Raw genomic sequence first — 27,009 nt, forward strand, 5'->3', positions numbered from 1 at the left:
CTTTCAGCCTGGAGTTTTTATGACTTTCAGGCCAATGTCCTGAGGAGCAACTAAAACTGATGCAGACTACAGTCTTTCTGGCCCAAAGAACCAGAACCAGGGGTGACCACAACTGCTGGAAAGTAAGGTGGAATCTGGGAAGGGAGAGGGACAGAGAGAAAACATCTCAACTTTCATGTGTAAATTCTCCTCAGATTTCTGCCCCAATCACCTGTACACAGGACAGACTTCAGGCAGCCCAGCTAAGGATAAGACAGCTGAGCTGAGATTTGAGATGTCACCCTAAAAACAAAGTTTGCACTTTGAGCCCAAATCAAGTTAATTATTTGCTAAAGCAAAAGTTCAAATCTTTTGGAAGGAATACAACAAATCCAGACTCCACAACATAATGATTACACTGTCTGGAATACAATCCAAAATCTCTTGACATATGAACAAAATGTGACCCACGTCAGGGAAGAAAGGCGTTCAATGAACACCAAGCTCAAGACAATGCAGATGTTGAAATGAGCAAATAATTATTTTAAAGCAGCAATCTTGCCTATGTTAAATGATGTAAGGAACACAATGAGATAATGATGAAATGATAGTGTTAGTAAATAAATAAAAACTACCATAAAAAAGAATCAAATGGAAATTTTATAACTGGAAAATGCAATATCTAAAATTTTAAGAAATTAATTGGATGGGCTTAACAGAATGGAGAAAACAGAGGAAAGAGTCAGTGAATCGAAAGAGAGATCAACACAAAACATCCAACCTGAAGCGTACAGAGGAAAATGATAGAACCCGTAGGAGAATATCAAAAGGTCTAACACATACACAATTGGAGTCCTAGAAGGAAAAAAGAGATGCATTAGAAAAAAAATATTGAAGACATAATGACCCCCCAAAATCCCCAAACTTGGGAAAAGAAATAAATTTACATGCCTAAGAATCTCAGCAAGCCTCAAGCAGGTTAAATAAAAGAAAACCATGCTTGGGCACATTAAATCAAACTTCTGAAAACCAGAGATAGAGGGACCATCTTGCAACAGTGATTCAAATAAATGGTTTCTCCTGTCAGAAATGATGGAGGCCAGAAAACAGTATGTCAAACATCTTCCAGGGCTGATAGTTGGCAGAAAAACCTAGCCTAGAATTCTACATCCAGAAAAAAAAAAATTTATCAAGTATGAAAGCAAAATAAGGATCTTTCAGATAAGAGAAAACTAAAAAAATTTGTCACTAGAAGACCTACACTAAAGAAATGCTATAGGAAATTCTTCAGGCTGAAAAGAAATGAGACAAAATGAAGATATGAATCTTTAGGAAGGAATGAAGGGCATCCAAAGTATAAATATCTGGTAAATATAAAAGGCTGTTTTTTCCATCTTAATTTCTTTCAAACATATAGGATTATTTGAAATGAAAATCATAATACTGTCTTGTATTTATAACATCTGTACATGTCAGATGTTGTATAAAGGAAATGTTATATGTCAGATCTATATCCCACTGGGGGTGATAAGTGGACCTATATGGCTGCAAGGGTTCTGTATTTATGTGAAGTAGGACAATATTCAATTATACTGTGAAAGTTAAGACTGTATATCGTGATTGTTAGCGAGCCACGGGGCTGGGGGAATGCAATGATATATAGCAAAACTACCAATATGGAAATTAAAATGGGATTCTAAAAAATGTTCAAATAATAATTTTTAAGAGGCATCTGGTTCCCCCTGGAGTGCATGGTCCAAAAGAGAGAGCAAGAAAAAAGCCACAATGACTTTTAAGATACAGCTTCAGAAGTCATGATGTCAATTTTGCCATATTCTACTCATTATATACACAAGTCACAAAGTCTGTCACAGAGAAATTAGGTTTCACTCCTTGAGGGGAGGAGTGTACTTCTGGACACAAACTAAAATCATCTCAACTCCCCATATGCAATCGCCTTTAATTTTCTTCTGAGTCTTTCCAGAAATTATCTACACATGCAAAAGCTGATAGTCCTTTCTCCTTAACATAGCTAAAATCACACTCTCTATACATATTATTCTACTCCTTGCTCTTTCTGTCTGATAATATATCTTGATAATCCTCCTAAGTCAGCACATGGAGCTCTACCCTGCTCTGGTAAATAGGTTCAAAGTGTCCAATTGTAGGATGTCTATGGTACCTAACCAGGCCCTGCAGATAGTCATATAGGTTATTTACCATAACAGAATAATGCTGCAAGGAAGATTATAGTATGCATATTTTTGCCAGCTTAGGCAAAAAAAAGTAAAGTTCTAGAAAATAAAGTTCCAGAGTAGAATTGCTGGAAGAGAGGATGTACACATTCACAATCCTGATTACGTCAATTCGTCTTCCTTTTTTTAAAAAAAGATTTTATTCATTTATTCATGAGAGACACAGAGAGGTAGAGACACAGGCAGAGGGAGAAGCAGGCTCCATGTAGGGAGTCCGATGCAAGACCCGATCTTAGTACTCCAGGATCACGCCCTGGGCTGAAGGCAAGTGCTAAACCGCCGAGCCACCCAGGTGTCCTGTATTTTTTTTTTTTTTTTAAGATTTTATTCATTTGTCAATTCATCTTCCAAAAAGATGACTGGTTGACACATTTGTCTGTGTTACTGAGAGCCCATTTCCCCACCCTCAGCAATGCAAAGTTTAATGTAGCCTTAAAATGTCGCCCACCTGGGGCACCTGAGGGGCTCAGTGGGTTAAGCGTCTGACTTCAAGTCAGGTCATGATGTCAGGGTCCTGGGATCAAGTCCTGTGTCGGGCTCCCTGCTCAGCAGGGAGTCTGCTTCTTCCACTGCCTCTGACCCGCCTTCTGCTCATGCTCGCTCTTATTCTCTTTCAAATAAATAAGACCTTTAAAAAAATTAAATTAAATTAAAGGTTGCCCACCTGATAATGTCTGACATGGTATTTCACTGTTGAGTTTATTTGCTCTTTTAAAATCAGCATTAAGTTTATCGGCCATTTTTATTTCTTTTCTATGAACTATGCTCTACCTCATTAACGTGTGGAGCCAAGGTAATGCGTCTTTAGATACCATGTATGCTGCAAATGTTTTCCTTCACCTTGTCATTTGCCTTGTGCCTTTTTTTCCCCATACAAAATGTTTAAGTTTCAAGCTAGTCAAATTAAAAGTGAAATTTTTGCGAGGTCAAATGTATCAACATTTCATTTTATGATTTCTGGGAAGGTTTTTCTCCCAGAGTTCAAAACCTCTCCACTTCATGGTTCATTTTCAAAGTCATTCATGCCTTCGACTCGCACTTCTATGGTTTCAACGTTTACCTTCGATTAATTGTGCCATCTGAAACATAGGTTAAAAAGTAAAGAGGAGGGCAACCCCGGTGGCTCAGCGGCCGCCTTCAGCCCAGGGTGTGATCCTGGGGACCCAAGATCGAGTCCCGTGTCAGGCTCCCTGCATGGAGCCTGCTTCTCCCTCTGCCTCTCTCTCTCTGTGTGTGTGTGTGTCTCTCATGAATAAATAAATAAAATTAAATTAAAAAGGTAAGGACAATATCTAGCTTTATTTCTTTTTATCTAAGTGACTAACTGGGTTTCCCTGCATCCGTCATTAAGAAATCCATTTCTCTCCAGTGATTAGAAATGCCATTTTCTTAGATGTGCTAGGTTCCCTCTGTTTTACAGACTGTTTCTGAACTCGGCTTTGTTTCATCTGTTTCATCGACAACTGCCCTCTGAGGAAGGGCAGCTTTGAAGCACAGAGAAAAGGTCGGGGCCTTCGCAGCTCGCCTCCAGGGAGGAAGCAGAGCAGGGTACTGTCTGGAGCAGCTCGGGAGGGCGAGCGGGAGGAGGGTGAGGATTTGGGGAGCGTGGGCTCACAGAAAAGAGATTGATATCTAACTTGCATAAATTCCATAATGATATTTTTAGAAGCAATTGTCCTGCTTCCCAAAGCAACTAAAGCTAACAATGAGCACTCACTTGTCCAGGTCCTCAGAGGAGCTGATTTCATGGACAGAAGATGAGTTTGCTACTTAGCTAGCCAAATATTTCTAAGGCTCTTGAGGTCACCCTGACCTCTGACAGGGATCTACTTCCTGCTACTGTCTTCCTCTGACTCTGGAACGCCTACTGGCTTGGATCAGAATCTGAATCTGCATGTATCCTGGGACCCCAAAATAGCAAGATGACCCTGCCCCTTTCTGGAGATTAGTGGCGTCACTACGAGCAGGCACCAGCCCAGTGAGGCTCGTCCCGTTGTCCCTGCTGCAGCAGCACTGGGAGGCCACGGTTACCCACGCCTGACGGAGGAAATAATTTGCCCCAAGCACCACTGCAGTTGGCAGGGAAGCTGGAACCCAGAGCAGCACTGTCTGCTGCAGAAGCAGTGGCCTTACCGGGATGCGACACGGCGTCTCCCGTGTGATCTGTGGTGTAGAGGGGCCAGTGACACAGAAAGACTCCCAGAGGAGAGAAAGTGGAGAGAAGACTAACAAAGGAACAACCAGCCCCATCTTCATTCAGAACTAGCAGGAGGATGCGGCCTCATCTACCCCGAGAGCGAGCGACTGAGGGACCCCTGAGCCGTGTGTCCTCCTCCCAGCCTAAGTGGGTGAGCTGCTCTCCCCCTGGCCGGCCCATGTCTCAGGGAATGCCCTGCCCCCTGGAAGCCTCTTAGCAGAGATCTGATTTGACCTTGCCTGCCTGGCCATCCCAGTCTTGCAGACGGCCCGTCTGTGAACTGGGGGCATAACTGAATTAGCAGGGGCAAAGGAATGAGAAAATCCTATCAGCCTGTAACCCTGAGGCCTCCAACTGGAAATTCTGCAGGTTCCTTCTGCTGTTGCTGCTCCTTGCCACTCCACTTCCCCCCATTGCCACTCCTGAGGTTTACACCCTAGTTCCACTGACCTAGGCCAGATTAAACTTGATTAAGAGCATCAAGGGACAGAGAAGGGCTCAAAGCACCCCAGAAACAATCCTGGTTTTGCGTTCCAACCCTTCCTTCTCCCAAGTATCCATACGGGGTGACCACATACAGTTGGGCAGGCTGTATACTGCACAACATCACCGGGCATATAAATCACAGTGGCCCCGGATTCATACTCTGTGTTTCCTCAACTACTCGGACGCTGGTGTCAATTTACAGCTCACCCTCAGAGGCCTGTCTGTCCACATACATCCCAATCCTCTCAGGTGGTGACTCCCAGGAACACTAAGGCAAAGGACCTCAAAATGAGAGGCCCATATTCTGCTTTCCATAACTGGGAAGGTGGACGCCTTCTCCCGCCCTCTGCTCTCCCCCTGCCCCACCCCAGCATTCATACGTAGATCCCTAAAGCCTGCCAGAGACTCTGCCCAGAGATTCATAGTGCTGGATGTTTCTAGAAGAGGGACCACAGGTCTGATTCGCCCAGGACAGTCACAGTTTATGACTCTCAGACTGGTGGAGCCAACAGTTTTATCACTGGTCCCACACAAAAGTGTCCCGGCTCAGATAGGAAATCATAGTCACCCTACTGAGAAGCCACAAATGAGCCAGCCCAGAGAGACTGGGGAACAGTGGCGTCAGCTTATTGACCAGTAATTACACTAACAAATACAGAAAATCATTTAACTGAGCAGCCACTCTGTGTACATACACATGTGTCTATGTACCTGTCACACGCGTGTGTGTATATAAATGGGTTTGATGTATGGATGCATATCTATAACACACATGTGCATGTCCACACGCACACACAGCTACCACCTATTGAGCGTTACATACTCTTCAACCTACCAGCCTTGGCATTAGGAGCTCTACGGGCTCTAGAGCTTCCTGTATGTACACTTTTTTTAAGATTTTATTTATTTATTCATGAGAGACACATAAGAGAGAGGCAGAGACACAGGCAGAGGGAGAAGCAGGCTCCATGCAGGGAGCCCTATGCGGGACTTGATCTCAGACCCTGGAGATTACACCGTGAGCCAAAAGGAGACACCCAACCACTGAACCACCCAGCCCCCCTTTATATACACTTTAAAACCAAGATTTTAGGGGCACCTTGGGGTGGCTCAGATTGTTAAACGTCTGCCTTCGGTTCACGTCAAGATCCCAGCATCCTGGGATGGGGCCCCACGTCAGGCTCCCCGCTCAGGGGGCGGCCTGCTTCTCCCTCTCTGGCTGCCTCTCCCCCTGCTTGTACTCTCTCTCTCAAATGAATGAATAAAAAAAAAAAAAATCTTAAAAAATACCCAGGATTTTATTTCTGACTCCTCCAATTCCACTCCGACTTAAACGGGGTCATTCTAGCCTTTCCCTTGTCTTTAACTGGAGCTTTTTTCTCTAGCAGAGGGAAATCTAGCTCATTATCTACACTGCATCTCCTTGGCCCTTCAACACTCGTGTATACACACACGGTTTCAGAACCTCTAGCTGTTTCCTTATGAGAAGCTAACTCACTAACTTCAGCACAACACTGTTTTTCAAAGAAACCCAGGCCAGTTCTGCTCTTCTCTTCCGTGGGCTAAGCTATTCTCTTGGGATGCATTCCGGTGTCGTGTCGTCTTCTGCGCTCCATTTGGGGTTCTCCCCATACCCGGGTTAATTTTTTTAAATTACGTCTGTCGAATTCATTCTCTGTGGTGTATGATTCTACACAGTTGCATTTGCAATTTGACAGGATCACATGTCCACTGCCCCAGTCATGGTGCTGAGCCACCCAGGCATCCCTGATTTTTTTTAAAGTTTTATTTATTTATTTATTTATTTATTTATTTATTTATTTATGAGAAACATACAGAGAGACAGAAAGAGAGAGAGAGAGGCAGAGACACAGGCAGAGGGAGAAATAGGCTCCACGCAGGGAGCCCGACGTGGGACTCGATCCCGGGTCTCCAGGATCCCGCCTTGGGCTGAAGGCAGTGCTAAACCGCTGAGCCACCCAGGCTGCCTCTTGATATTCTTTTTTTTTTTTAATTATTCTTTTTGTAGCATTGGTTTTCAAGGGTTCTTTGTATATTTTGGATCTAGATCCTCTGTCAGAGATGTGATTTGCAAATATTTTCTCTCAGTCTGTGGCTTGTCTTTCCATTCTCTTAACAGTGTCTTTTGGAGAGTAAATGTTTTCAATTTTAACGAAATCTAGTTTATCAGCTTTTAAAATTAGTATTCTTTGCCTAACCTAAGCTTACAAAGACTTTTTTTCCTGTTTTCCCCTAGAAATGTTATAGTTTTACATTTTACAATTTGGTCTATACGATATTTTAAGTTAATTTTTATGTAAGGTGTGAGTTAGGGGTCAAGGTCCTTTTTTTATGTTTATATATCTAGTTACTTATTTTGGCATAGGGACACCCAATTGTTCCAAAACCACTTGTTGAAAAGATTATCCTCTCTCCAGCACATTGCCTCTGGACTCTTGACAAAAATCAGTTAGTTGCACTGGTATTTCTGGACTCTCAATTCTGCTCATTGATCTTTGTGGCTCACATCCCACCACTGCCACATTATCTTGGCTTCTGTACCTTTACCATGGTTCTCAAAATCACGTAACAACAGTCCTCTCAATTCATTCTTCTTTTCAGAAAACCAATTCTGGCTCTTCTAGCTCCTTTGTCTTTCCATAGAAATTTTAGAATCTGCTTGGAGAAAAAAAAAAGTCCATTGATGTATTGATTGAGATTGTGTTGAATATAGAGAGGAACTTGGGGAAAAATAGGCTTCTTAAACTGAGATATGCTGAGGTCACGTATCAAACACAGTATAATCTGCTACTTACACAGAACTTTGAAGGATGGACCACCTGGGTGGCTCCGCTGTTGAGCATCTGCCTTCTGCTCAGGATGTGATCCCGGGTCCCAGGATTGAGTTCCACATCGGGTCCCCTGCATGGAGCCTGCTTCTCCCTCTGCCTTTGTCTCTGACTCTCCCTTTGTGTCTCTCATGAATAAATAAATAAAATATTTTTTTAAAAATAGAGAGAAAATTGAAGGATAAATGAGAAAAGAGGAGATTCTGAGTAACCCAAGTGTTCGTAAGTAGAGGAAGCAGCTACCAGTCCCAGGGCTGAGGCAGGAGTGGGGTGGGGGAAGGTTACTGAGGCCTAGGAGCTCAGAGGAAGGGGCCCAGCACAGATGGTGGCCAGCTCTAGGAAGGGGAAGGAGACCCACTCATGCTCTGATGATAAGGTGGGAGGGGGACAGACGTTTTCACATTTTTACACTTCTGAATTCTGGATGCACATTACTGTCAATGGTATCTTACAATTATAAAAAGATAGAAAGTCTTTTTTCCTCCCTTAATAGTGTATAAAATAAAGGTGCCTCCTTCAATGACGTCTTTGAGGTTACAGAATCCATTCCTTTCCCAAGTTTCATTTTCTTTTTTTTTTTTTAAGATTTATTTATTTATGATAGACATAGAGAGAGAGAGAGGCAGAGACACAGGAGGAGGGAGAAGCAGGCCCATGCCGGGAGCCTGACGTGGGACTCGATCCCGGGACTCCAGGATCGCGCCCTGGGCCAAAGGCAGATGCTAAACTGCTGAGCCACCCAGGGATCCCCCCAAGTTTCATTTTCTATAGTTATAGCAAATCTTTGTTGCAGAGACAGGTAACTATCCAGCAGCATCTGTCCTCTTCTTCCATGGTAATACATTTTCACGTAGCCATAGGACTGCCTTGCCAGTGACCTCATTCCCAGGGCTCCCTTGCGGTGGGTGTGCTCAAATGACCAAGTTTGGGCCCATGGGATGTGTGTGGATGTGATGGATACAGCTGCTGGATCACGAGAACCAAAAAGGCAAGTTAATTGACTTAGAGTTTCTATCTTTCCCCTTAAACAAGCCTGATTCCCACCATTGGCCTTAAAAGGCATTAACAATGCTGCAGGGGAAGGAGCATATAACATATGAAGGAGCCTGGATCCCGGAACAGCCAGGAGAAGCAAGGCCATCTGTCACTGGAAACAGCTCACCTTGGGACTGATATATGGGAGAGACATCACCTTCTATTTTTTTAATCTATTGTATATGAGAGCCTCTCTCTCTCTCTCTCTCTCTCTCTCTCTCCTCTCTCTCTCTCTCTCTCTCTCTAACAGATTAGCCTTTATCCTAACTAGAACATTTCCCTCTACCCAAGGATTGGCTCCTCTTTGCCAGCCCCCTACCTGGCCACTTTTCTGTCCAGCTTTCTGGACAGCTCCTTGCAGCAACTACGAAGTTTCTATCTGCTATTTTGATGTTCGGAGCATTTCGACATGTTCGTCTGGATTGATTTGCTTAATAATTTCACTATTTCCCTGTCGTGCTGCTTGGTAATGTAACCGGTGTCAATGATGACTACATTTCCGGAGACGATTATTCTTCCATGAATAATCACCACTTCAGAATCGGTATGGCCACAGGAAGATAGCTGCATCAGAATGAAAACTCATGCTGTGAGGGGCCTGGGTGGCTCAGTCTGTTAAAGCCTCAGACTCTTGATTTCGGCTCAGGGCATGATCTCAGGGTTGTGAGATGGAGCCCCTCTATGAGTCCATGTCTGGCCCCCTCTTCCCCAGGCTCTCTCTCTCTCTTTAAAAAAAAAAAAAAAAAAGGAAAACCCATACTGGCACACTAAAATGTATGAAGGGAGAGAGGGAGGGGAGAAAAGAAGGAAGGAGGGAGAGAGGGAGGGAGAGAAAGAAGGAGGGAAGGCAGGCAGCATAAGAACAATAGTTTTTCCAGAGGGACCAGGGGCCACAGGAATGGGTCCTTCATCTTCCTCATGTACTTCTCTATTTCCAGTCCTGGAAAATCATCCGAGTGGTTCCCCTGTTTGGTTTTCCACATGACTAAACCCCACGGGCCTCATCGAATCATATCCAGGCCGCCTGACTGCCTCTCTCCAGTTCCTCCCATGCCCGGAGCCCGGTAGGGGTGCAGTCCTGGGCCCCCCACCCACCCCCTCACCTGCCCTCTCCTGTGGCCTCGCCAGAGAGGCCTCTCACCCTCTCAGGGTGGCCCAGCCGAATGCGGGGCTGGCCCGGGGTGTCCAGACACTCTCAACATGGAATGGTCCATCCGACTCCTGGCCTGCCTGGTGGGCATCCTCCCGATGGGTGAGTTTCCCACTCTTCTCTCTGGTCCATGCTCAGAACATAATAGATGCTCACAAAATCTTCAGTACGGTCCTCTCCCCTCGCACTTGGGGCAACCCAGAGCCTCCAGGCCTGCAGAGGAAGAGCTGCACCCTTAGGGAGCTCTGATGACAGACGTCAGAAGTCCAAGACCAGGGTTTACCTGGGGTTTCCGATGACTTCAGGTGATCCCCTGACTTCTCTGGGCCTTAGCGGCCCCACCTATAGAAAGGCTCACCCACTGCTGTGCAGATCCAGGCAGCTAAGGGGCGAGCTTTGGGGAGGATAGTCCCGGCTCTGAAGGGACTCCGGGTGTGACTGTCATCCAAGTGCTTTATGTCTTGACTGGCACAGCCCCAAGGGGAGGGGAGGGGAAGGGAGGAGAGCACGCGGTTGTTTGGGGCAAGAGTGGGGGTGATTCCACATGGGCAACAGGGCAAGTGAGATAGGGCACAGGACCACTCCGTGGGAACCCCAAGGGCTGCATGGAAAAGCCTCTTTGCAGCAGGCTTAAATGACAACGTCATTGGTCACTCAGCTCAGTGAGCTAGCGTCCCTGGGAAATGTTTTAGTTATGGAGCATCTGTATCGGAAATTCGGTGGGGAGAGGGGCATTTATCGAAGGGCAGATCCTGGGGCACCTGGGTGGCTCAGTGGTGGAGCATCTGTCTTTGGCTCAGGTCGTGATCCCAGGGTCCTGGGATCGAGTTCTGCATCGGGCTCCCCTCAGGGAGTCTGCTTCTCCCTCTGCCTGTGTCTCTGCCTCCCTCTGTGAGTCTCTCATAAATTTAAATCAATCAATCAATAAATAGACTTAAATAAATAAATACTAAATGCAGATATTTGGCTTCACCCAGACCTGTAAAATGAGAATATCAGGCCGCAGGACTCAGGAGTCTATATTTTCAACTATCTTGCTGGGTATTTTTTTTTAAGACTTATTTGTTTATTTTAGTGGGGTGGGGGTTGGGGACAGAGACAAGCAGACTGCAGAGTGCCCTCAATCTCACCATCCTGAAGTTAGATTGGAGCCGAAACCCAATGCCCCTCCTGGAACACCTAGTGGATTGAGCCACCCAAGCACCCTTTCTCGGGTCATTCTGATGAACGATGACCATGTCGCTGAGGGCCATGGGGATAAATGACAAAGGCCATCCTCTGAACCCCATGTCCCTCCCATGACTGTGCCCCCAGGCTCAGCATCGATGCCCCCATGTGCAGTGACCCTAGCTGTCATGTGTCACACAGTGACATCACTGCCATCACGGAGCCATGAGTTAGTCAGCATTCCTCGTCTGGGATCCTGTCTGCACGATTGGATTATAAACTCCCACACCTTAGGCTCCTTTCCCTTCCTCTCAAGCATTCAACAGATGCAGAGTCCAGCTCAGGTCTGGTTTAGATAATTTTTTTTTTTTTAAGATTTTATTTACTTCATGAGAGACACACAGAGAGAGGCAGAGACCCAGGCAGAGGGAGAAGCAGGCTCCCTGCAGGGAGCCCGATGCAGGACTCGATCCCGGGACTCCGGAATACCACCTGAGCTGAAGGCAGATGCTCAGCCACGGAACCACCCAGGCACCCCTGTGCTGGGCACTTTAGTTAGTAATTCACGTAAACCTCATAGCCGTATGAGAAAAGAACTATTCTCTTTTCTTTTCACAGATGAGGCAACAGAAGCACAGAGAGGCTCAGTGAGTGGTGTGGGTGGAGCTGGGATATGTGGCTTGAGACTGGACCCCCAACATTGCCCAGATGTCCCACGACACAGTCCGCGCGGGGGGTGGGGGGACTGAGAGGAAAGAGGTTTTCTTTTCCCAGAGTGATCTAACTCAGCTGTCTTCCTGGGATGATTTAGGCTTGTGCCCCACTTAGAGGGTGGGGGCTGGAGGAGGTGACCCCACCCAGACCCAGAGCTGAAAAGTGAGTGGTTCAGATGTGAGTGTTGACATCACACACGCCTTTGAATCCTGGTTCTGCTATGGACTAGCTTTGTGGCCCCAGGCAGGTCGCCTAACTTCTCAGAGCATGGCCTGGTGCCTTGTGAGGTGTTGTGGAGGATAATTAGATCATGGATAAAAGCCCCCCCCCCCCCCCCCCCCCGCCCCCGGTCCCAGCCCGCCCCCAGCACAGTGCTGGTGCTCAGTGATTGTGCAATAAATGGCAGGGAAATCTTGCTGAAGTCACACAACCTTGACAGAAGGGGGGTTTGGGGAGGGTTGTTTTGGTTTATTTCTTTTCTCCTGTTGAAGGTCAGCTGCTATGAGTCAAAGACAAAAAGACTTAGAGGAAGCGAGAGCAGTCACGTGTCCCAGAACAAAACCCCAACCACCAAGTGCTCCAGCTGTGTAGCAAGATTTACCCAGGGAGGCTGAGGCACCTGGGGGGAGATCCTTTTTTCTCATACTGGCAGCTGCTTCACTGCTACAACCCAGAGGTCCAAGAACTAGGGTGAGCGGGGTCCCACTTTCTGAAGTCCCTCTGGGGACGTGCACCTCTGAGCCCTTTCGTGTAGCAGCAAGCCTGGGCAAGAGGCCAGAAGACCAGGCTGGGTTTGGCTGCAATGTGGGACCCCCAGGGGCTTCGTGAGCGGGGTGCCTGGAGGTCACAGTCCTGTCCCCAGCCGCATCCAGGTCAGGGCAGGCCCTTGGCAAAAGCAAAGTGAGAGGAATTTGTCCAGGAAACACCCTTCTACCGTCTGTGCTTTCTCCTTCATGCACTCACCTCCCGCACCCAGTGTCCTGGGGCAGCCCCTAGTCTCCCAGGGGGCTCACACACACGCTCTCCCATGTCTTTCCCCTCTGGGTCCCCATAAATATGCTTTTAGAAGGTTGGAGATGGGGGTCTCTGGATGGCTCATTGGTTGAGTGTCTGCCTTTGGCCCAGGTCATGTCCTAGGGTCCTGGGATCGAGTCCCCACAGGGAGTCTGCTTCTCCCTCTGCCTGTGTCTCTGTCTCTCTGTGTCTCTCATGAATGAATAAAATCTTCAAAAAAAGAAAAAGAAGGCTCAGGTGTCAGAGATCATGCAGGTGGGAAAAACAGTGGTCTGGGAGTTCTGACCACCCAGTGACCTTGATTGAGATTGGTCCACAAACCTTTGATAAGCAGGTGGAGCAATCACAGTAGATGTCACCCTCAAGAACTTTGGCGTCAGGCCTTGACAAGCAGCTCGTTCACTCTTCACCATGACTCTACAAAGTGAGGAATCCTTGTCCCTCTGTCAAGTTGGGTGACTTTTTGGGGTGTCACCGCCTGAACGACTGGGGGTGTCCTGAGTGCAAGCTCCACACTTTACATCACCCACATCCAGTGGCAGTGAGCCCGGAACCCAGCCTGGTGCGCAGAGGAATTTACCAGCTCTGAACCAAGGCTGAGAGCAAACCAAAGGCAAGACAGATCAAAGCTGCTGCCCCAGGACCTGGGGGTGCAGGGAAAATCCAGGAAGGAGATGGGCTCCTGTCCCGGGGCCAGAAGAAAATAGGGGAGTTTCAAGAGCCTGGATGCTGCTTCTGCTCTGGGTACCTGCTGTGGCCACTAGCTAGAGCTGAGAAGTCCCCCGTGGGGCGGAAGAGGACTGATGGGGCACAGGGCCCTGAAGAAGCTGGGGGAAGCACGGACAGAGGCCAAGTGGCACCCTGCGGTGGACACTGGCCCCAGAGCATGGTCAGCTGTGGCTCTGCGCCTGCAGCTCCAGTGAGCAGAGCCGCTTCCACAAGCAAGAGGGCAGAGAGGGAAGGTGACCTGGGAATCCAGGATCACCCCGAGGTCAGAGCCGGCCCTTCCCAGTGGGCATCCCTGCTCCTCATCCCTTCCCTAGAACCTTCTGGATCCGGTCCTCACTGAGAGATGTGGTTCCTCAGGCCCTGCTGGGAGCAAATTCGGGCAGGATGGAACTGGATGGAAGCGTGCCCTCAGTTCTACCCACACATCTCACTGGGGAGGTTTGCTGGCCAATGTAAACATCTCTCCTTGCCCCCAGGTGCCCTCTCTGGACCATCCAGGCACCACCATGCCCGAGAGGCTACCATTGGAGTCACTGCCTGGAAATGTCCCTGTTAACATGCCAAATGTCCCCAAGAAAGGTGGCCCCCTTCCAGACAGTGGGCCTCATCGGAGGGCCTGCCTGTCCACTGGTGACATCAGTCACCACGGGGGGAGGGGCAGGAGCACCGCAGAGCTCCAAGGGATGCCAGTTCTGAGCACCGTACACCTGTCCGTCCAGGAGGCACGGTACATCCACGGGCAGTGACTTCCCACGTGGTCTAAGATGCCAGATTGAGCTACAAAAGGTGCAACGTCAGGGCACCATGTCTTCACCCCTGTTGCATCACCTGGAGATGCCTGTCCTGAGCACTCCTCCACCACTGCCCAGCACCCTCACCCTGCTCCCTTGCATTCACACTCTCTTTTCAGGTGGGGGTGGGAGAAGGGGTTAATACGCATTGAGCATTTGCAAGACAAGCTACACGAGTGACTTCATTCAACCCTCAGGCCCATGAGGAAGGCATTAGGTGCCCCTCTTGCAGCAGGGGAGGCCAAGACTCGGGACATTAAGTAACCTGCCCAAAGATCACCCCGTAAGCGTATGAGCCTAGAACAGAGCCAGGCTCAGACTGGGTGCTCATAGAAGTCTGGGAAAGAAGGACCACAAGAGTGACTGTCACCCAGGTCCAGCTGTGCGGAAGCATGCCCTGTGGTCCACTCCTGCCGGCGGTATCTTGGACAGCGCAAAGAGCATGGGTCTCCTGTTGGCCTCAGAGGTTGACAGTCACAAGGCAGGGAGATCAGAGTCTTTACAACAGGGGGCCATGGTTCCAGTTCAGGAGTGTTCCTTCCCTTGTCCTAAAGACTTGAGAGACCTGGCAGAAGGAATGACAAATGTCACAGGATGCTGGGGAGCTTGGATTCCTACCAAAGCAAATGCACTTGCTCCCGGGCATTCCCTGCTAGGACTTCCCACCCTCACCTTGGGTCCCTGGGTGGATTCGTCCCAAGTCTCTGTGTAAGAAGGAGTCCAGGCATTTGCCTCTGGAAACACTACCCAGCAGGTAAACAGGAAACAAATCTCCCCCTGACAGGAGCCAGGATCTTAACACTGGCTGAAAGGGCCTCTGTGTGCCCTCCCTGCGCCTAGAGCAAGAGCCCCCAGGAAGGAGGGGGCAGGAGAGGGAGGCCTACCATTTGTATCACACTTCAGGATGTGTCCCCTGTAGGCTGTCATCCTGGGGGCAACATAGCATGGGGACAAAGGAAGAACATGAAGCACAGAAGGGGAAGCCTTAGCTCTGCATCCGTTCAGTCAGATGACCTTGCAACGGTCACATGGCCTCTCTGAGCCTCAGGGCTATAGCCAGTCCCTTGTGCGCCTTCGTGCACATGAAATGATATGAAACGTCTCCCAAGGAGTCCCCAAAGCACAGTGTCGCCTGGCCCCGCTATCTGGGCATGCCCCACAACCTCTCCGCTGACGTCCTCACCTCCAGGGTTTTGCCCACCTGCCCTCTGATCAGAAAGCCTTCAGTCTACCTCAAGGCTTAGCAAATCCAACACCTCCTCTCTCCGGGGTCCTCCAAGCATTCCCTGCCTAATATTTGCACCTCTCCCCACAGCCCACAGCACCCCGTCCCCTGCCAGCCTGGTAACTGTCCCTTCAGCCCTTTACAGCAATTCACCATCAATTACTACGTGGCAAATGCGGCGCTGGGCAATGACAACACAAAGACGACAGCATGGCCGTGGTCCCTGCCCCTGCCCTCCAGGGCTTCTGGGTACCTGCGCGGGACATACAGTTGAATAGGCCCAGACAGAGGAAGTCCTTCTGCCAACCCTGGGGCACTGGGTGAGGATGCCAGACCCAGGCCTGGGGTTCAGGGAAGGCGTCCCACTGTAGGACAATTCAGCAGGGACTGGGGGTGACTGGGAGGGAGTTGGTGAGTGAAATGGGCCAGGAACTTTGTTCAGACAAAGGAACACTGTTCATGTGCCTCATTAGAGCACCTGGCAGGCTGTAGTATAATTATGTGCGCACAGATCTGTCTCCCCCTCTGAGCAGGGACCTCCAGCAGGCTGATAAGGTTGATCTTTGTAACCCTGGCTTGTGTCCAAGTGCCTGGCTTAGAGTGGGATCGTGTTTGATAAGCGTTTTCTAATCGATGAATGCACAATAGTAACAGCTACCTGGGGAATCAATCAGTACCTAGCTCCATGATGCCCACAAGATGCATGAGGTCAGGGGAGGCTGAGGCTACAGAGGGTGGGAAGTGTAAGGAGACTGAGGCAGATGCTGAGCCTCAGGAGTGGGGAAACGCTTCCTGCATCTGGCAGTACTGGGTAAACCAGCAAAATCTTCAGAAAGTGTTTCTCTAATTTGAAACCAGGCCATTTGATTCTTAACAACTGAGCAAACAAGCTCTTCCTAGAGATAAATGTCATGTCTTCCACTTGGCTTCAAAAGCATAATTCCACTTGTCCAGGAGAAATAAGATTTGGCTTACAAGTACATTGTGTGAAAAAAGTACCTGTGCTTTACTTGATTGCAAGTTTGGCATAAGCCCCAAGCGTGGTTTTATACGAGGCAGAGCTCACACAACCCAATTTGTACCCCTCGCTGCTAGTTCAGAGCCGCTGCAGCACACACCTGAAGCACACACCTGCAGCACACACCTGGGGGCCCCAGCTCTGGCCATGAAGCTGCAAGGAGGGCATGACACAGACAGTGAGGAAGGGGAGGGACAGGTGCAGGCTAGTGACTTGCACCAAAAAAGGGAAGGCTTAACGGGTCCAGGATAGCCATGATGGGGTCCCAGAAGGGCCACTACCTCGAGGCCATGTGCATGTTCCAGAGAACAATGATGGCCATGTCAGTCAGTAGTGGTAGATGCTGGTTCTATGCAGGAGGAGTGGCCGACCTGTAGATAATTCATAGATGGGATAGGCTTCTTGGAGCAGGAAGGGTCACTGGTTGTAGGCTGAGGGGATTCCTATGCAAGGCATGAACTACCCCTGAAGACTAAAGAGCACTGGGTCTGAAGTCAGAAAAGCTGGGTGTCTCCCATCTTCTGTGTGACTCTGGGCCTCCATTTTCTCATCTATAACAATATCCCCGCTGCCTGTCTCCCCCAGGGTGTGTTGAGAGACGTGTGACATGATGTATATAAAAGAACTGTGTAAATATAGACCTCTCGGGAAATACAAGAGCAGCTATATCATTCCCTCTAAAGATCCCTTTTGTGTACTGCATTCGGGGTTCTAGCTGGACAGGCCTACCAGCCTGTCCTACCTCCTCAGGGAGACACCACCCCTGGCCTTGATCCTCCAAGGCCCAGCTCTGACACTCACCCACCCATCCAGCTGCTCACCCCTTCCCCAAACAGCACACATATGCAACAAGTGCGGCAGGGGCTCCCTGCAGAGCACCGCCTCCAGACCTCAGCTCGGCCTTACTTCAGAGGCTCACAGCATAGGAGGTGAGGAAACCAGGCCCAGCGGCTCTGGCACTGAGCACAAAGACAGCACAAAGGTCTACCCCTCTTGTCTCCCTATCTGGCTTCTGAGGAAGCCTATTTGGGTTGACCTGGATTCTAAAGCAACCTCATCCACCCACTCAACACATTAAGTTCAAAACACACCAGGCCTCCCCAGGGCCTGTTTCCCCTCTGTGGATGGGGTTCTGGGTCTCCTTGGACCAGCTCCACGCTTCCACACCTTTAGTGCACTAGGGCACTGGCTGTGGGGCCAGGCTGTCTGGAGTCCCAGCGCTGGCTTTGCCTCCTTGTAGCTGTGTGGCCTTAGGCAATGAATCAACCTCTCCGGGCCTCAGGTTATTACAGGTAACCCAAGGATAACTGTGCTTCCATCTAGGATCCTTTGTGAGAACTAAGAGAGATACTACCGGGAACTTGCTCAACACAGAGGTGCACAGTAAGTGCTTTTATTATCACCATCGCGGAGGCGGGGGTGGGGTGGGGGGTGGCGGGGGTGGGGGTATTGTGACCGCGGATCCCAGGGCTTTTCGGCAGCAGGGCAGGTGTTGGGGAAAAGTATGGGGTCAGGGGACCTGTAGGTGAGGTGGAACTTCCCCGAGTGAGGCAAATGGTCCCAGGGAAGGGCGGGGAGGGTCCGGGGGCCTCGGGAGTCAGGGCAAGTCAGGATCCCAGGAGATGCCTCGCAAGGCACGGGTGGGTTTCTGGACACACACACACACACACACACACACACACACGCACACACACCCCGGAGCAGCTGACGCCCCGGCTCCCCTCCCGGTCCCGGCCGGCAGGTGCGCCGGCGCAGCGCTGGTCCATGCAGGTGCCGGCCGAGGTGAGCGCGGCGGCAGGCGAGGCGGCGGTGCTGCCCTGCACCTTCACGCACCCGCACCGCCACTACGACGGGCCGCTCACCGCCATCTGGCGCGCGGGCGAGGTCTACGCGGGCCCGCAGGTGTTCCGGTGCGCGGCGGCGCGGGGCAGCGAGCTCTGCCAGACGGCGCTGAGCCTGCACGGCCGCTTCCGGCTGCTCGGGAACCCGCGGCGCAACGACCTGTCGCTGCGCGTCGAGCGCCTCGCCCTGGCCGACGACGGCCGCTACTTCTGCCGCGTCGAGTTCGCCGGCGACGTCCACGACCGGTACGAGAGCCGCCACGGCGTCCGGCTCCGCGTGACCGGTGAGCGCGGCGCCCCCGCCACCCCCGCCCGGTCCCCGGCGCCCCCCAGCGCCCCCCAGCGCCCCCCGCCGCCGAGCGGAGCCGAGCCATGCGCAGCCCCTCCCTCCAGGGCAGGCCCCCCCCGCCCGGTCCCCGGCGCCCCCCCAGAGCCCCCCAGCGCCCCCCAGCGCCCCCCAGCGCCCCCCAGCGCCCCCCGCCGCCGTGCGGACCCGAGCCATGCGCAGCCCCTCCCTCCAGGGCAGGCCCCCCCCGCCCGGTCCCCGGCGCCCCCCAGCGCCCCCAGCGCCCCCCAGCGCCCCCCAGCGCCCCCCGCCGCCGAGCGGAGCCGAGCCCTGCGCAGCCCCTCCCTCCAGGGCAGCCCCCTCCCCCCCCCGCGCCCCGCTCACCTGTCCGCGGCTCCCAGACGCCTGGGAACTGGGCCCCGGAAGGGGCATCGAGGTTTCGCTCGTAGGGGCTGAATGGCCCCAGGGGCTCTTGGTCCCGGTGCGGGGGGAGCCCCACGAGCTGAACAGGGATGGCAAGGGCTACGACGGCATGTGCGCTCTGTGCGCTGCCGCGCATCCGCAGCCCCCTCCTCCCCGGGGAGGTGCCCTGGGAGCCCGCCAAGTGCCCAGTATTTTGCTAGACCGCAAAGAAGAAGGAACCAGGGTCCCCGGTCCCCAGAGCAGCGGTTCTCAACCCTGGCTGCGCCCCGGAACTAGCTGGGGCACTTACCCCCTGTGGGGATCTCGTTGGAACTTCCCACGTGCCCGCCTCGAGCTGCTGGGCGGCCTCTCCGGGTGCATTTCAGTGTCTTCCCAGGACCCGCGTTCAGCTCTAGATCTTGCTGAGGTTGTGGGGGGTGGGGTGGGGGGACAGGAGTGGGAGGGGTCCTCGAAATCATACTGGCAGCCAGTCCCCAGCCCCGAGCTCCAGCTCTGAGCTCCAGCTACAGTTGGGTGAGCGTTGGCTATGGGCCAGGCCCGAATCCAAGCACCCCAAATGCATTAACTTGCCGAATCTTCTCAACGACCCCACTAGGGGAGTGATCCCCATTTGACGCCATTTGAGACCTGGAGCTGGGGAGTAACTGGCCCCGGGCCACACCTCTGTGGGGACCCAGGCCTCCCGGCGCTGGAGCACAGGCTCCCTCCTCTCCGCGCCACCCGCCCCCGGGTGGGAGGGGTGCGCCCGGCCGCCGGCGCTGAGCGCGGTTTGCTTTCTCCTCCCGCGCCCTGGGCGCCCGCAGCCGCCCCGCGGATCGTCAGCCTGTCGGTGCTGCCGGGCCCGGCGCACGCCTTCCGCGCGCTCTGCACGGCCGAGGGGGAGCCGCCGCCCGTCCTCGCCTGGTCCGGCCCGGCGCTGGGCAACCGCTCGGCCGCCGCGTCGGGCCCGGGCCAGGGCCACGGCCACCAGGTGACCGCCGAGCTGCCCGCGCTGGCGCACGACGGCCGCTACACGTGCACGGCCTCCAACAGCCTGGGCCGCGCCGAGGCCAGCGTCTACTTGTTCCGCTTCCGCGGCGCCCCCGGGGCCCCGGCGCTCGCGCTCCCGCTCGGCGCGCTCGGCCTCAAGGCGCTGCTGCTGCTCGGCGTCCTGGCCGCCCGCGCCGCCGCCCGCCGCCGCCGAGGTGGGTGCACCCTGGGCCCGGGCGGGGGCGAGGGGCCGGGCGGGGCTCCGCTCCTGGGTAACACTGTCCGCCGAGCACCTGGCGCAGCACAGCGCACACATGCTTCCTGCACCTGTGCCTCCTCTGGCTTTGTCCTCCTTCTTACGTCCCAGGAGGTGGGAACCAGCAGGAGCCCATTCTACGCTAAGAAAGTTGAGGCCGGAGAAGTTAAGGAACTTGCCTCTGGCCTAGAGACCCAGAGATAGAGACCCCCAAAGTATAGCCCCGCCCCTTTCTCCGGCACCCCATAAATGACTCCTCCCCAAGGATAGGGACCACACCGAGGCTTTCCCAGATAGCACCACTACCTTGTGTTACAGTAAGCATCCTGAGGGCCTACTGTGTGCTGTGTAGCTGCTAGGGAGACAGATGAGTAAGATGTGCCCTGGGGTGGGATGCTGGGAAGCCAGCAAATCACTGCAGTCTGCAGGGAGGAGGGCTGTCCTGGAGCCCAGGTCCCGCAGAAGCTTTCTGCCCAGAGTATGGTACTGCTGCATGCGCTCCAGGGGGACTCTGGACAGGCCAGGAGGGAAGGCTTTACAAGTAAGGTGACAGCTAAATCAGGAACTGCCACTAGGAGCCGGTGGTATTCCAAGCAGAGGCAGCAACCAGTGCGGGAGTGTGGAGACGGGAGCTAGCAGGGTGTCTTCGAGACGTGCACTTCACCCCACGTTGCTCTCGCTGAGCTGGCTGGGAAATTGGCTTGTGCTCCAGAGAGGGGCTTCCCAGAGCCTCTCAGACCACCCAGGTCCAGAGCACTGGCCTCAGACTCTCCTAGCATGAAATCCAGAATCTGTCACAGTTGCCCTGGCCGTTGCATTCGCTGTGGCTTTACTGTCTTTTCTTGCCGGTTCTTCAAACCCACCAAATGTTCTGGGCTTCAGCGTCCTCAAAGGCAGGGCTTTTCTGCTGGGTGGCTCTTCAGTCCATGCTTCTCGTCATCAGCTGCTGCTCATTCTAAGCACTTCACACCCGGCTAGCTAGTGCTCGTTGCTCGTCCCTTCAGACCGCTTTCCGCAGCCGGGAGGGGTGGACGGCAGGGCCTGGAGCCCGAGGACGCTGTAGAGATTCATGCCTCCCTTCCTTCTCTCTCTCTCTCTCTCTGTCCCTCACACAGAGCACCCAGTTGCCCAGGACACCCCACCATGGTGAGTACCCTGCCATCCCCCACCCCGCTCTTAAGTCCCCACTGGCCAAGGCATATAGAGAAAGAACAGGCAAAGGGTCAGGGCTGGGGTCTGACCTTGACTGGTGTTAGACCTTCCCCGCGGCCTTCCAGAGCCCTCCCCTTCAGTCTCCCAAGTCCTTCTTGGCCAGACCAGGCCACACTGACCTGCCCACCCCTTCCCCAGCATTCACAGTTTGGGACTCATGTTGGGATCTCTCCCAGACCTGCCTGGTGTCCAGGTGCCAAGGAATCATTTTTCTGTCTTATGTCCACACCTAGATAGGATTCCTTGAGGTTTTGCTCCCCAGCATTCTAGAACAAGCAGGCTCACACAGACACAAAGGCCACCTCGGGCACTCGTTCTCCCCCAGAGCTGAAGGCTTCGCAAACAAAATGCTATTAGAGGTTGAGAGGGTTTAAGCTAGGAAGTGCTCACCCTGTGATCCAGACTCCCCTTCTCTCTGTGTCTGTTCAGGCGAAGGTCTGTGTTGAAGAAGAAAGAATCCAATTCACTGACCCCGGGCAGTGTGCCTGGGATGCTGGGGGAGGCAAAACACAGTCTTTCAGGGCCCGCTGGACAAGCCTGGGCAGTCCCATAACTCTGTCCCTGCCTGACAGAAAAGCCATATTGCCAGCCCAAGCCCCTCTCTCTAGCTGCCTGTTCATCTGTCCCCCACATTCTTGAAAACCTATGCCATGTCCCTTTTCTTTGCTAATTTACTAGCACCCCGAGGCACCTAATTCAGAAAGCTGAGTGGTCAGATATTTATTGAGTACCTGCTATGGACCAGAGTTTTGGGTGTTTAACGCTGCTTCCAACTTCCCCAACTTCAGAAAACTCACATTTTCATGTGGGGAACTTAATAAACACATACACAAGATCATATCAGATTCTAAAATAAGAGCCATGAAGGCAATGGACAGGGCCCTGCCGCAGAGCTCCGGGGAGTGTGGTGGCCGCTGGGAAGGTCAAGGAAAGGCTCGGGGGAGACCCGAGAAGGGGCCTATGAGAAGGCACTGAGTGGTGGTATAAGCACCCAGGTGGCCCCATCAGAACAAGAGTGTGGGCCAGGAGACTCTGGAGGAGGCTGCTGACCAAGGCTGAGGCTAGCCCAGCGGCTCAGAGGGAGGTGGCAGGGGTGGGGGTGGCGAGGTGGGGCAGATGGAAGGCAGAGCTGACCAGAGGGCTGGGGACGTGGAGGGGCAGCGAGGGACACAGCCCGGGTGCCCAGGTTTGGAGCTGTGGCCCTGGGTGCCCCTGACTGGGATGAAGACAACAGAGAAGGGGGTGGTAGTGAGGATCATGCAGGAGTTCACACGTAGGCCTGAGATGCCCGTGAAGATGTCCCAGGGAGGAGCCAGGAGCAGCTGGAGCTCAGGTGGCCAAGCCCAGGGAGGTTCGTGTGGAGGGCACCCGACACACAACGGTTGTTGATGCCTCCAGTGAGATCCCTCCCAGAATACAGTCCATCTGCAGGCCAGGATGCCATCCCCCAACCCCCGGGTAGCCTCCTCCCTGCTACTGCCCTCCCTGCAACCTCTGTTGGATCTAGGCTGGGCTCCCATTTTGACTCTCCCTCCTGCCCATTCCCAGGGCGTGGTTTGTGCAATGGGCGGCACCCCCACTTGTGTCCTGGGTGGTCAGCCAACTTTCTTCTGTCCACAGGCCCCAGGCTCAGGAGTCCAACTATGAGAATTTGAGCCAGATGAGCCCTCGGGACCCAGCAGCAGCCACATGTCTACCATGAGGACCCCTTGGCCACTGGCATCCACTTGTATGCCACGAGGAGCAGAGGCCAAGGCCGGGCTTGGCTGGGGCAGCCCTTCCTGGGTCCCAGCCATACAGGCAGCCCCTTGCCGGGCAACCTCCCACAAAGGCTGTCACGAGCCCACTCATGGAGGCTTACTGTCTCCTGCGAGGATGTCTGTTCCAGAGCCCCTGTGATATTTATGTCAGTGGGACCAGCGTTTTGAAAAAATGTGTGTGTGTGTGTGTGTGCACCCATGCACATGTATGAGCTCCAGCATGAAGCTTATGGACAAACTCTCACCCTTTCTTACATAGAACATCATAGTAAAACAGGCAGGACGTTGGTCAGAGGGTCTCCCGGGCTCTGACTTGCTGTGTGGACCGGGTCACTTTTTCCCCCTCTCTGGGTCTCAGTTTGTCTACTCATGAACATGGACAATAATATTCTTCCCTCCTGGCGGATCGGCCTCTCAAGATCTGAGGAAATAATGGAGTGAAGGGACTTTGGGAAGTACAGAGCCATGTACAGCTGTGAGGTGAGTCACATGCTCCTCCTTGCAGGCACCCTTGGGACGTGCAGAGAGTTCTAGGACAAGTGGGGGGTCCCCCCCACACACACACACCAGCCTGGCTGAGAACCAGGATTCCAGAGAGCAAGCCTGGAGCTGGGGCTGCTGAGGCTGGGGTGGGGTATATAACTGTGGTCCAAGGAGCAGGCTGGGATCCCTGCCCGCCCCCCACCCAGGGTCTCCTCTGTGACTGACCCCCCTCTTGGCCCATCGACCACTCTGCACTCCCTGGAACTGTGGCCCCTGTGAAAAAGAAATGAAACACCCATCATCTGGCTGTATCTGGGATCCACTTTCCTCAAGGACCAAAAGCTGAGAGGCTGGAGGGGCAGCCGGGGCTGTGGGGTCCTGTGGATAAAGCAGCTGCAGCTGTGGCCTCTCCCTACAACCTACGCCCTTCCTGGACGTGTGAGGTCCAAGAACACCGGCCATTTCACCGCATCTGCCCAACACTTCTCACACTGGCCTTCCACGTTCACACTTCAGTGCGAGCTTGTGCATTTTAGCTCCCGCAGTCCTTGGGATCAGTGAGGGGACCAGGGAGGAAGTGGTGCTTGGGACCAGGGCAGGCTGGCAAGAAGAGAAGGGCCACAGAGCTAGGGGACTGAAGAGGCCACGGGGACAAACTTTCTCTCCTTTGGAACTTTGCCCAAAGCTCAGGTGGTGACCCATGTAGGGAAGGGCCCTCACTGATGCTCTTCTGGGGCGGTGGCCTGAAGGTTGAGGGAGCCTCACAAGGTAATAAGCAGGTGACTAGGGGCCCTTATGCACCAGAGCCTCTGCCAGAGGTTTGAGCTGTCAGAAGGCCCGAGGCGTTGGGATTTGTACCTCCTTGGATGAGGATACTGTGGGCATCTCCATGGGAGGGTCCTCTATCACCAAGGGAGAAGCGAGGGACATGAGAGTGGTGTGTCTCGAAACATCTGCATGGACTTTGAGGCCTGTTTTGCAGCCAGGAAAAATGGTGACAGCAACGATTTCTTATGCACCTGCTGCATGCTAGAAATTGGACCAGGAGTTTGGGCATATGGCAATGAGTCTGGGCCAGGTTGTGCTGTGGAAACAAACCAACCCCAAAATCACAGGAGCTGAAAACAATTAGGGTTTATTCTCGGCAAAGATACATGCCCGTCATGGACTGGCTTTGTTCATTGTACTTACTCAGGGACCCAGGCTCCCAGGGATCCCCCCACCTCTTGTTGCAGACAATTGGGTTGGAGATTTTTTTTTTTTTTAATTTTTTTTTTTTTTTTTTTGTATTTATTTATGATAGTCACACAGAGAGAGAGAGAGGCAGAGACACAGGCAGAGGGAGAAGCAGGCTCCATGCACCGGGAGCCCGACGTGGGATTCGATCCCGGGTCCCCAGGATCGTGCCCTGGGCCAAAGGCAGGCGCCAAACCGCTGCGCCACCCAGGGATCCCTGGGTTGGAGATTAAAAGAAAGCTCAAAGAGGGTCTCCCACTGAGATCAGGACTCATCGGCCAGAACTAGCCCCAGGCCCCATTCACTCTCAGGGGCTGGGGAATGAAACCCTACACTGTACCTGGAATGGGGAACAGCCCTGATGGCTCCATAGTAAGACTCTCTGGGATTTCTCACGTTAGGAAGCAATAGACCAGTAAGTGGGAAATCATGTAAGGACAAACAATATGCCAAAGATGCTGGGGGGGGGGGGGGGGAACACAGAAAGGATGACTGACCCAGTCTTGGGAAGGCTTCCTGGAGGAGGGGACATGGAAATGGTACATGTAACAGGGGAGAATGGGAGTTGGAAGGTAAGAACAAAGGTGATTCTAAGCAGAAAGGACAGCCTGGGCAAGGCCAGGTGGTGGGACACAGTGTGATGTTGAAGCAGCTGAAAGTGGCTGGAGCATGAGGGTAGAGGCCAGGTGGCCGGAGCTGGGGCGGCAGCAAGACGAAGCTCCCACACGGTGCAGAGGGCTGCCCCCAACAGGGTTGAGGAGCAGAGGGCAGCCGGGGCACCCAGGGGCCCAAGTATGGTGCTGACGGCCTGTACTGCTCAGCATGCCGCTTTCATGAGTCTGACAGCCGCACCTGCTCCAGACCCTCCATGCTCTGGGCCCGGGGTTTCCACCTGGAGACCTGCTCCACTTGGAGCAGTGTTTCCGCAGTGGTTTCTGAGGGTAGCCTGCATCAGGAACAGCTGGGGAACTTGCTCAAATCCCCATTCCGAGTGCCACCTGGGCTCCTAGAAGTGGGCTCTGAGGGTGGGCGCTGAGCTGTAAACAAATGCTCACGTGCTTCAGCCCCTAACTTTGTATTAGGATCATTTCCAACATGTGCGCACATGCACACACAAGCTGTAAAAGACGATCACCCAGATACCTACCACCTACATTCAATAGTTACTACCATTTTGCCATACTTGCTAATGGGCACGTGTGCATACGTGTGCACACGAATCTGTGTGTTCAGCTGAACCGTCAATAGTAAACTGTGGATACCACAGTACTTCACCTTGAAATACATCAGCCACACCTCCAGAGGATGAGAGCACTCTCCTCTGTAACTTCGATGCCATTGTCGCATTTGAGAAAATTAACAATAATCGAATAATACTGTCGTACAGCCCACGTTCATGTTTCCCGTGCAAACTGTCTTTATTAGCTTGTTGTCTCTAGCCAGGGCCCAGTGGAGTCCAGGCCATTCTTTAGCAAGCTAGTTTGAGACTCCCCCTGGGTGGGCCTGACTAACTAGGGTGGGAGTGCTCTTCCTAGGGTCGTGCAGTTTGAGGTAGGACTTCCCAGAAACTGCAGAAGTGGCATTCCTCAGAGAGATGCACCTCCGATGGGTGGTTCTGCACACCGTGATGGGCTCTGGGCACCTTCTGAGAGGGGCAGCACAGGGTTCCGCCAGCATGCCCTCTACCAATCTGTTCCCAGTGCAAGGCGGCCTCCTGCTCCATCTTCAGAGAAAGCAGCTAGCTGCTCCAGGGGCCGACGGGGAGGGTGGCGAGGGGACTGCACTTGGCCTTCCGACTCCTGGGAGCAGAGCCACCATCCTCCCCAAGCAGGCCATCTGAGAGCACCCAGGCTCTGTCCCTGGCAAGGACAGACCATAGCCACAGGTGACAGACCGTTCAGCACATCATCCCCGGTCCTGAAGCCATGGAGAGA

General features: G+C 52.8%; 1 protein-coding gene across 1 annotated transcript; it reads left to right on the forward strand.

The window, feature by feature from the left end:
• The first annotated feature begins 10,001 nt into the window (after nucleotides 1-10,001).
• Nucleotides 10,002-25,091, forward strand: SIGLEC15 (sialic acid binding Ig like lectin 15). The gene is made up of 6 exons (XM_072732279.1): nucleotides 10,002-10,053; nucleotides 17,933-17,992; nucleotides 18,351-18,734; nucleotides 19,963-20,343; nucleotides 21,500-21,530; nucleotides 23,217-25,091. Exons 1-6 carry the CDS (start codon nucleotides 10,002-10,004, stop codon nucleotides 23,296-23,298), a joined length of 990 nt encoding a protein of 329 aa, XP_072588380.1. The 3' UTR covers nucleotides 23,299-25,091.
• The last annotated feature ends 1,918 nt before the right edge of the window (nucleotides 25,092-27,009 follow it).

Source organism: Vulpes vulpes, chromosome 13, assembly GCF_048418805.1.
Source record: "Vulpes vulpes isolate BD-2025 chromosome 13, VulVul3, whole genome shotgun sequence".
NCBI lineage: Eukaryota > Metazoa > Chordata > Mammalia > Carnivora > Canidae > Vulpes > Vulpes vulpes.

What these genes read in the sequence shown, in the direction of transcription:
- SIGLEC15 (XM_072732279.1), top strand. Translation starts at nt 10,002, where the DNA reads ATGGAATGGTCCATCCGACTCCTGGCCTGCCTGGTGGGCATCCTCCCG. An exon ending in GGTGGGCATCCTCCCGATGG is followed by an intron (nt 10,054 to 17,932) that starts GTGAGTTTCCCA and finishes GCTTCCATCTAG; the next exon opens with GATCCTTTGTGAGAACTAAG. An exon ending in CGCCGCCCGCCGCCGCCGAG is followed by an intron (nt 20,344 to 21,499) that starts GTGGGTGCACCC and finishes TCCCTCACACAG; the next exon opens with AGCACCCAGTTGCCCAGGAC.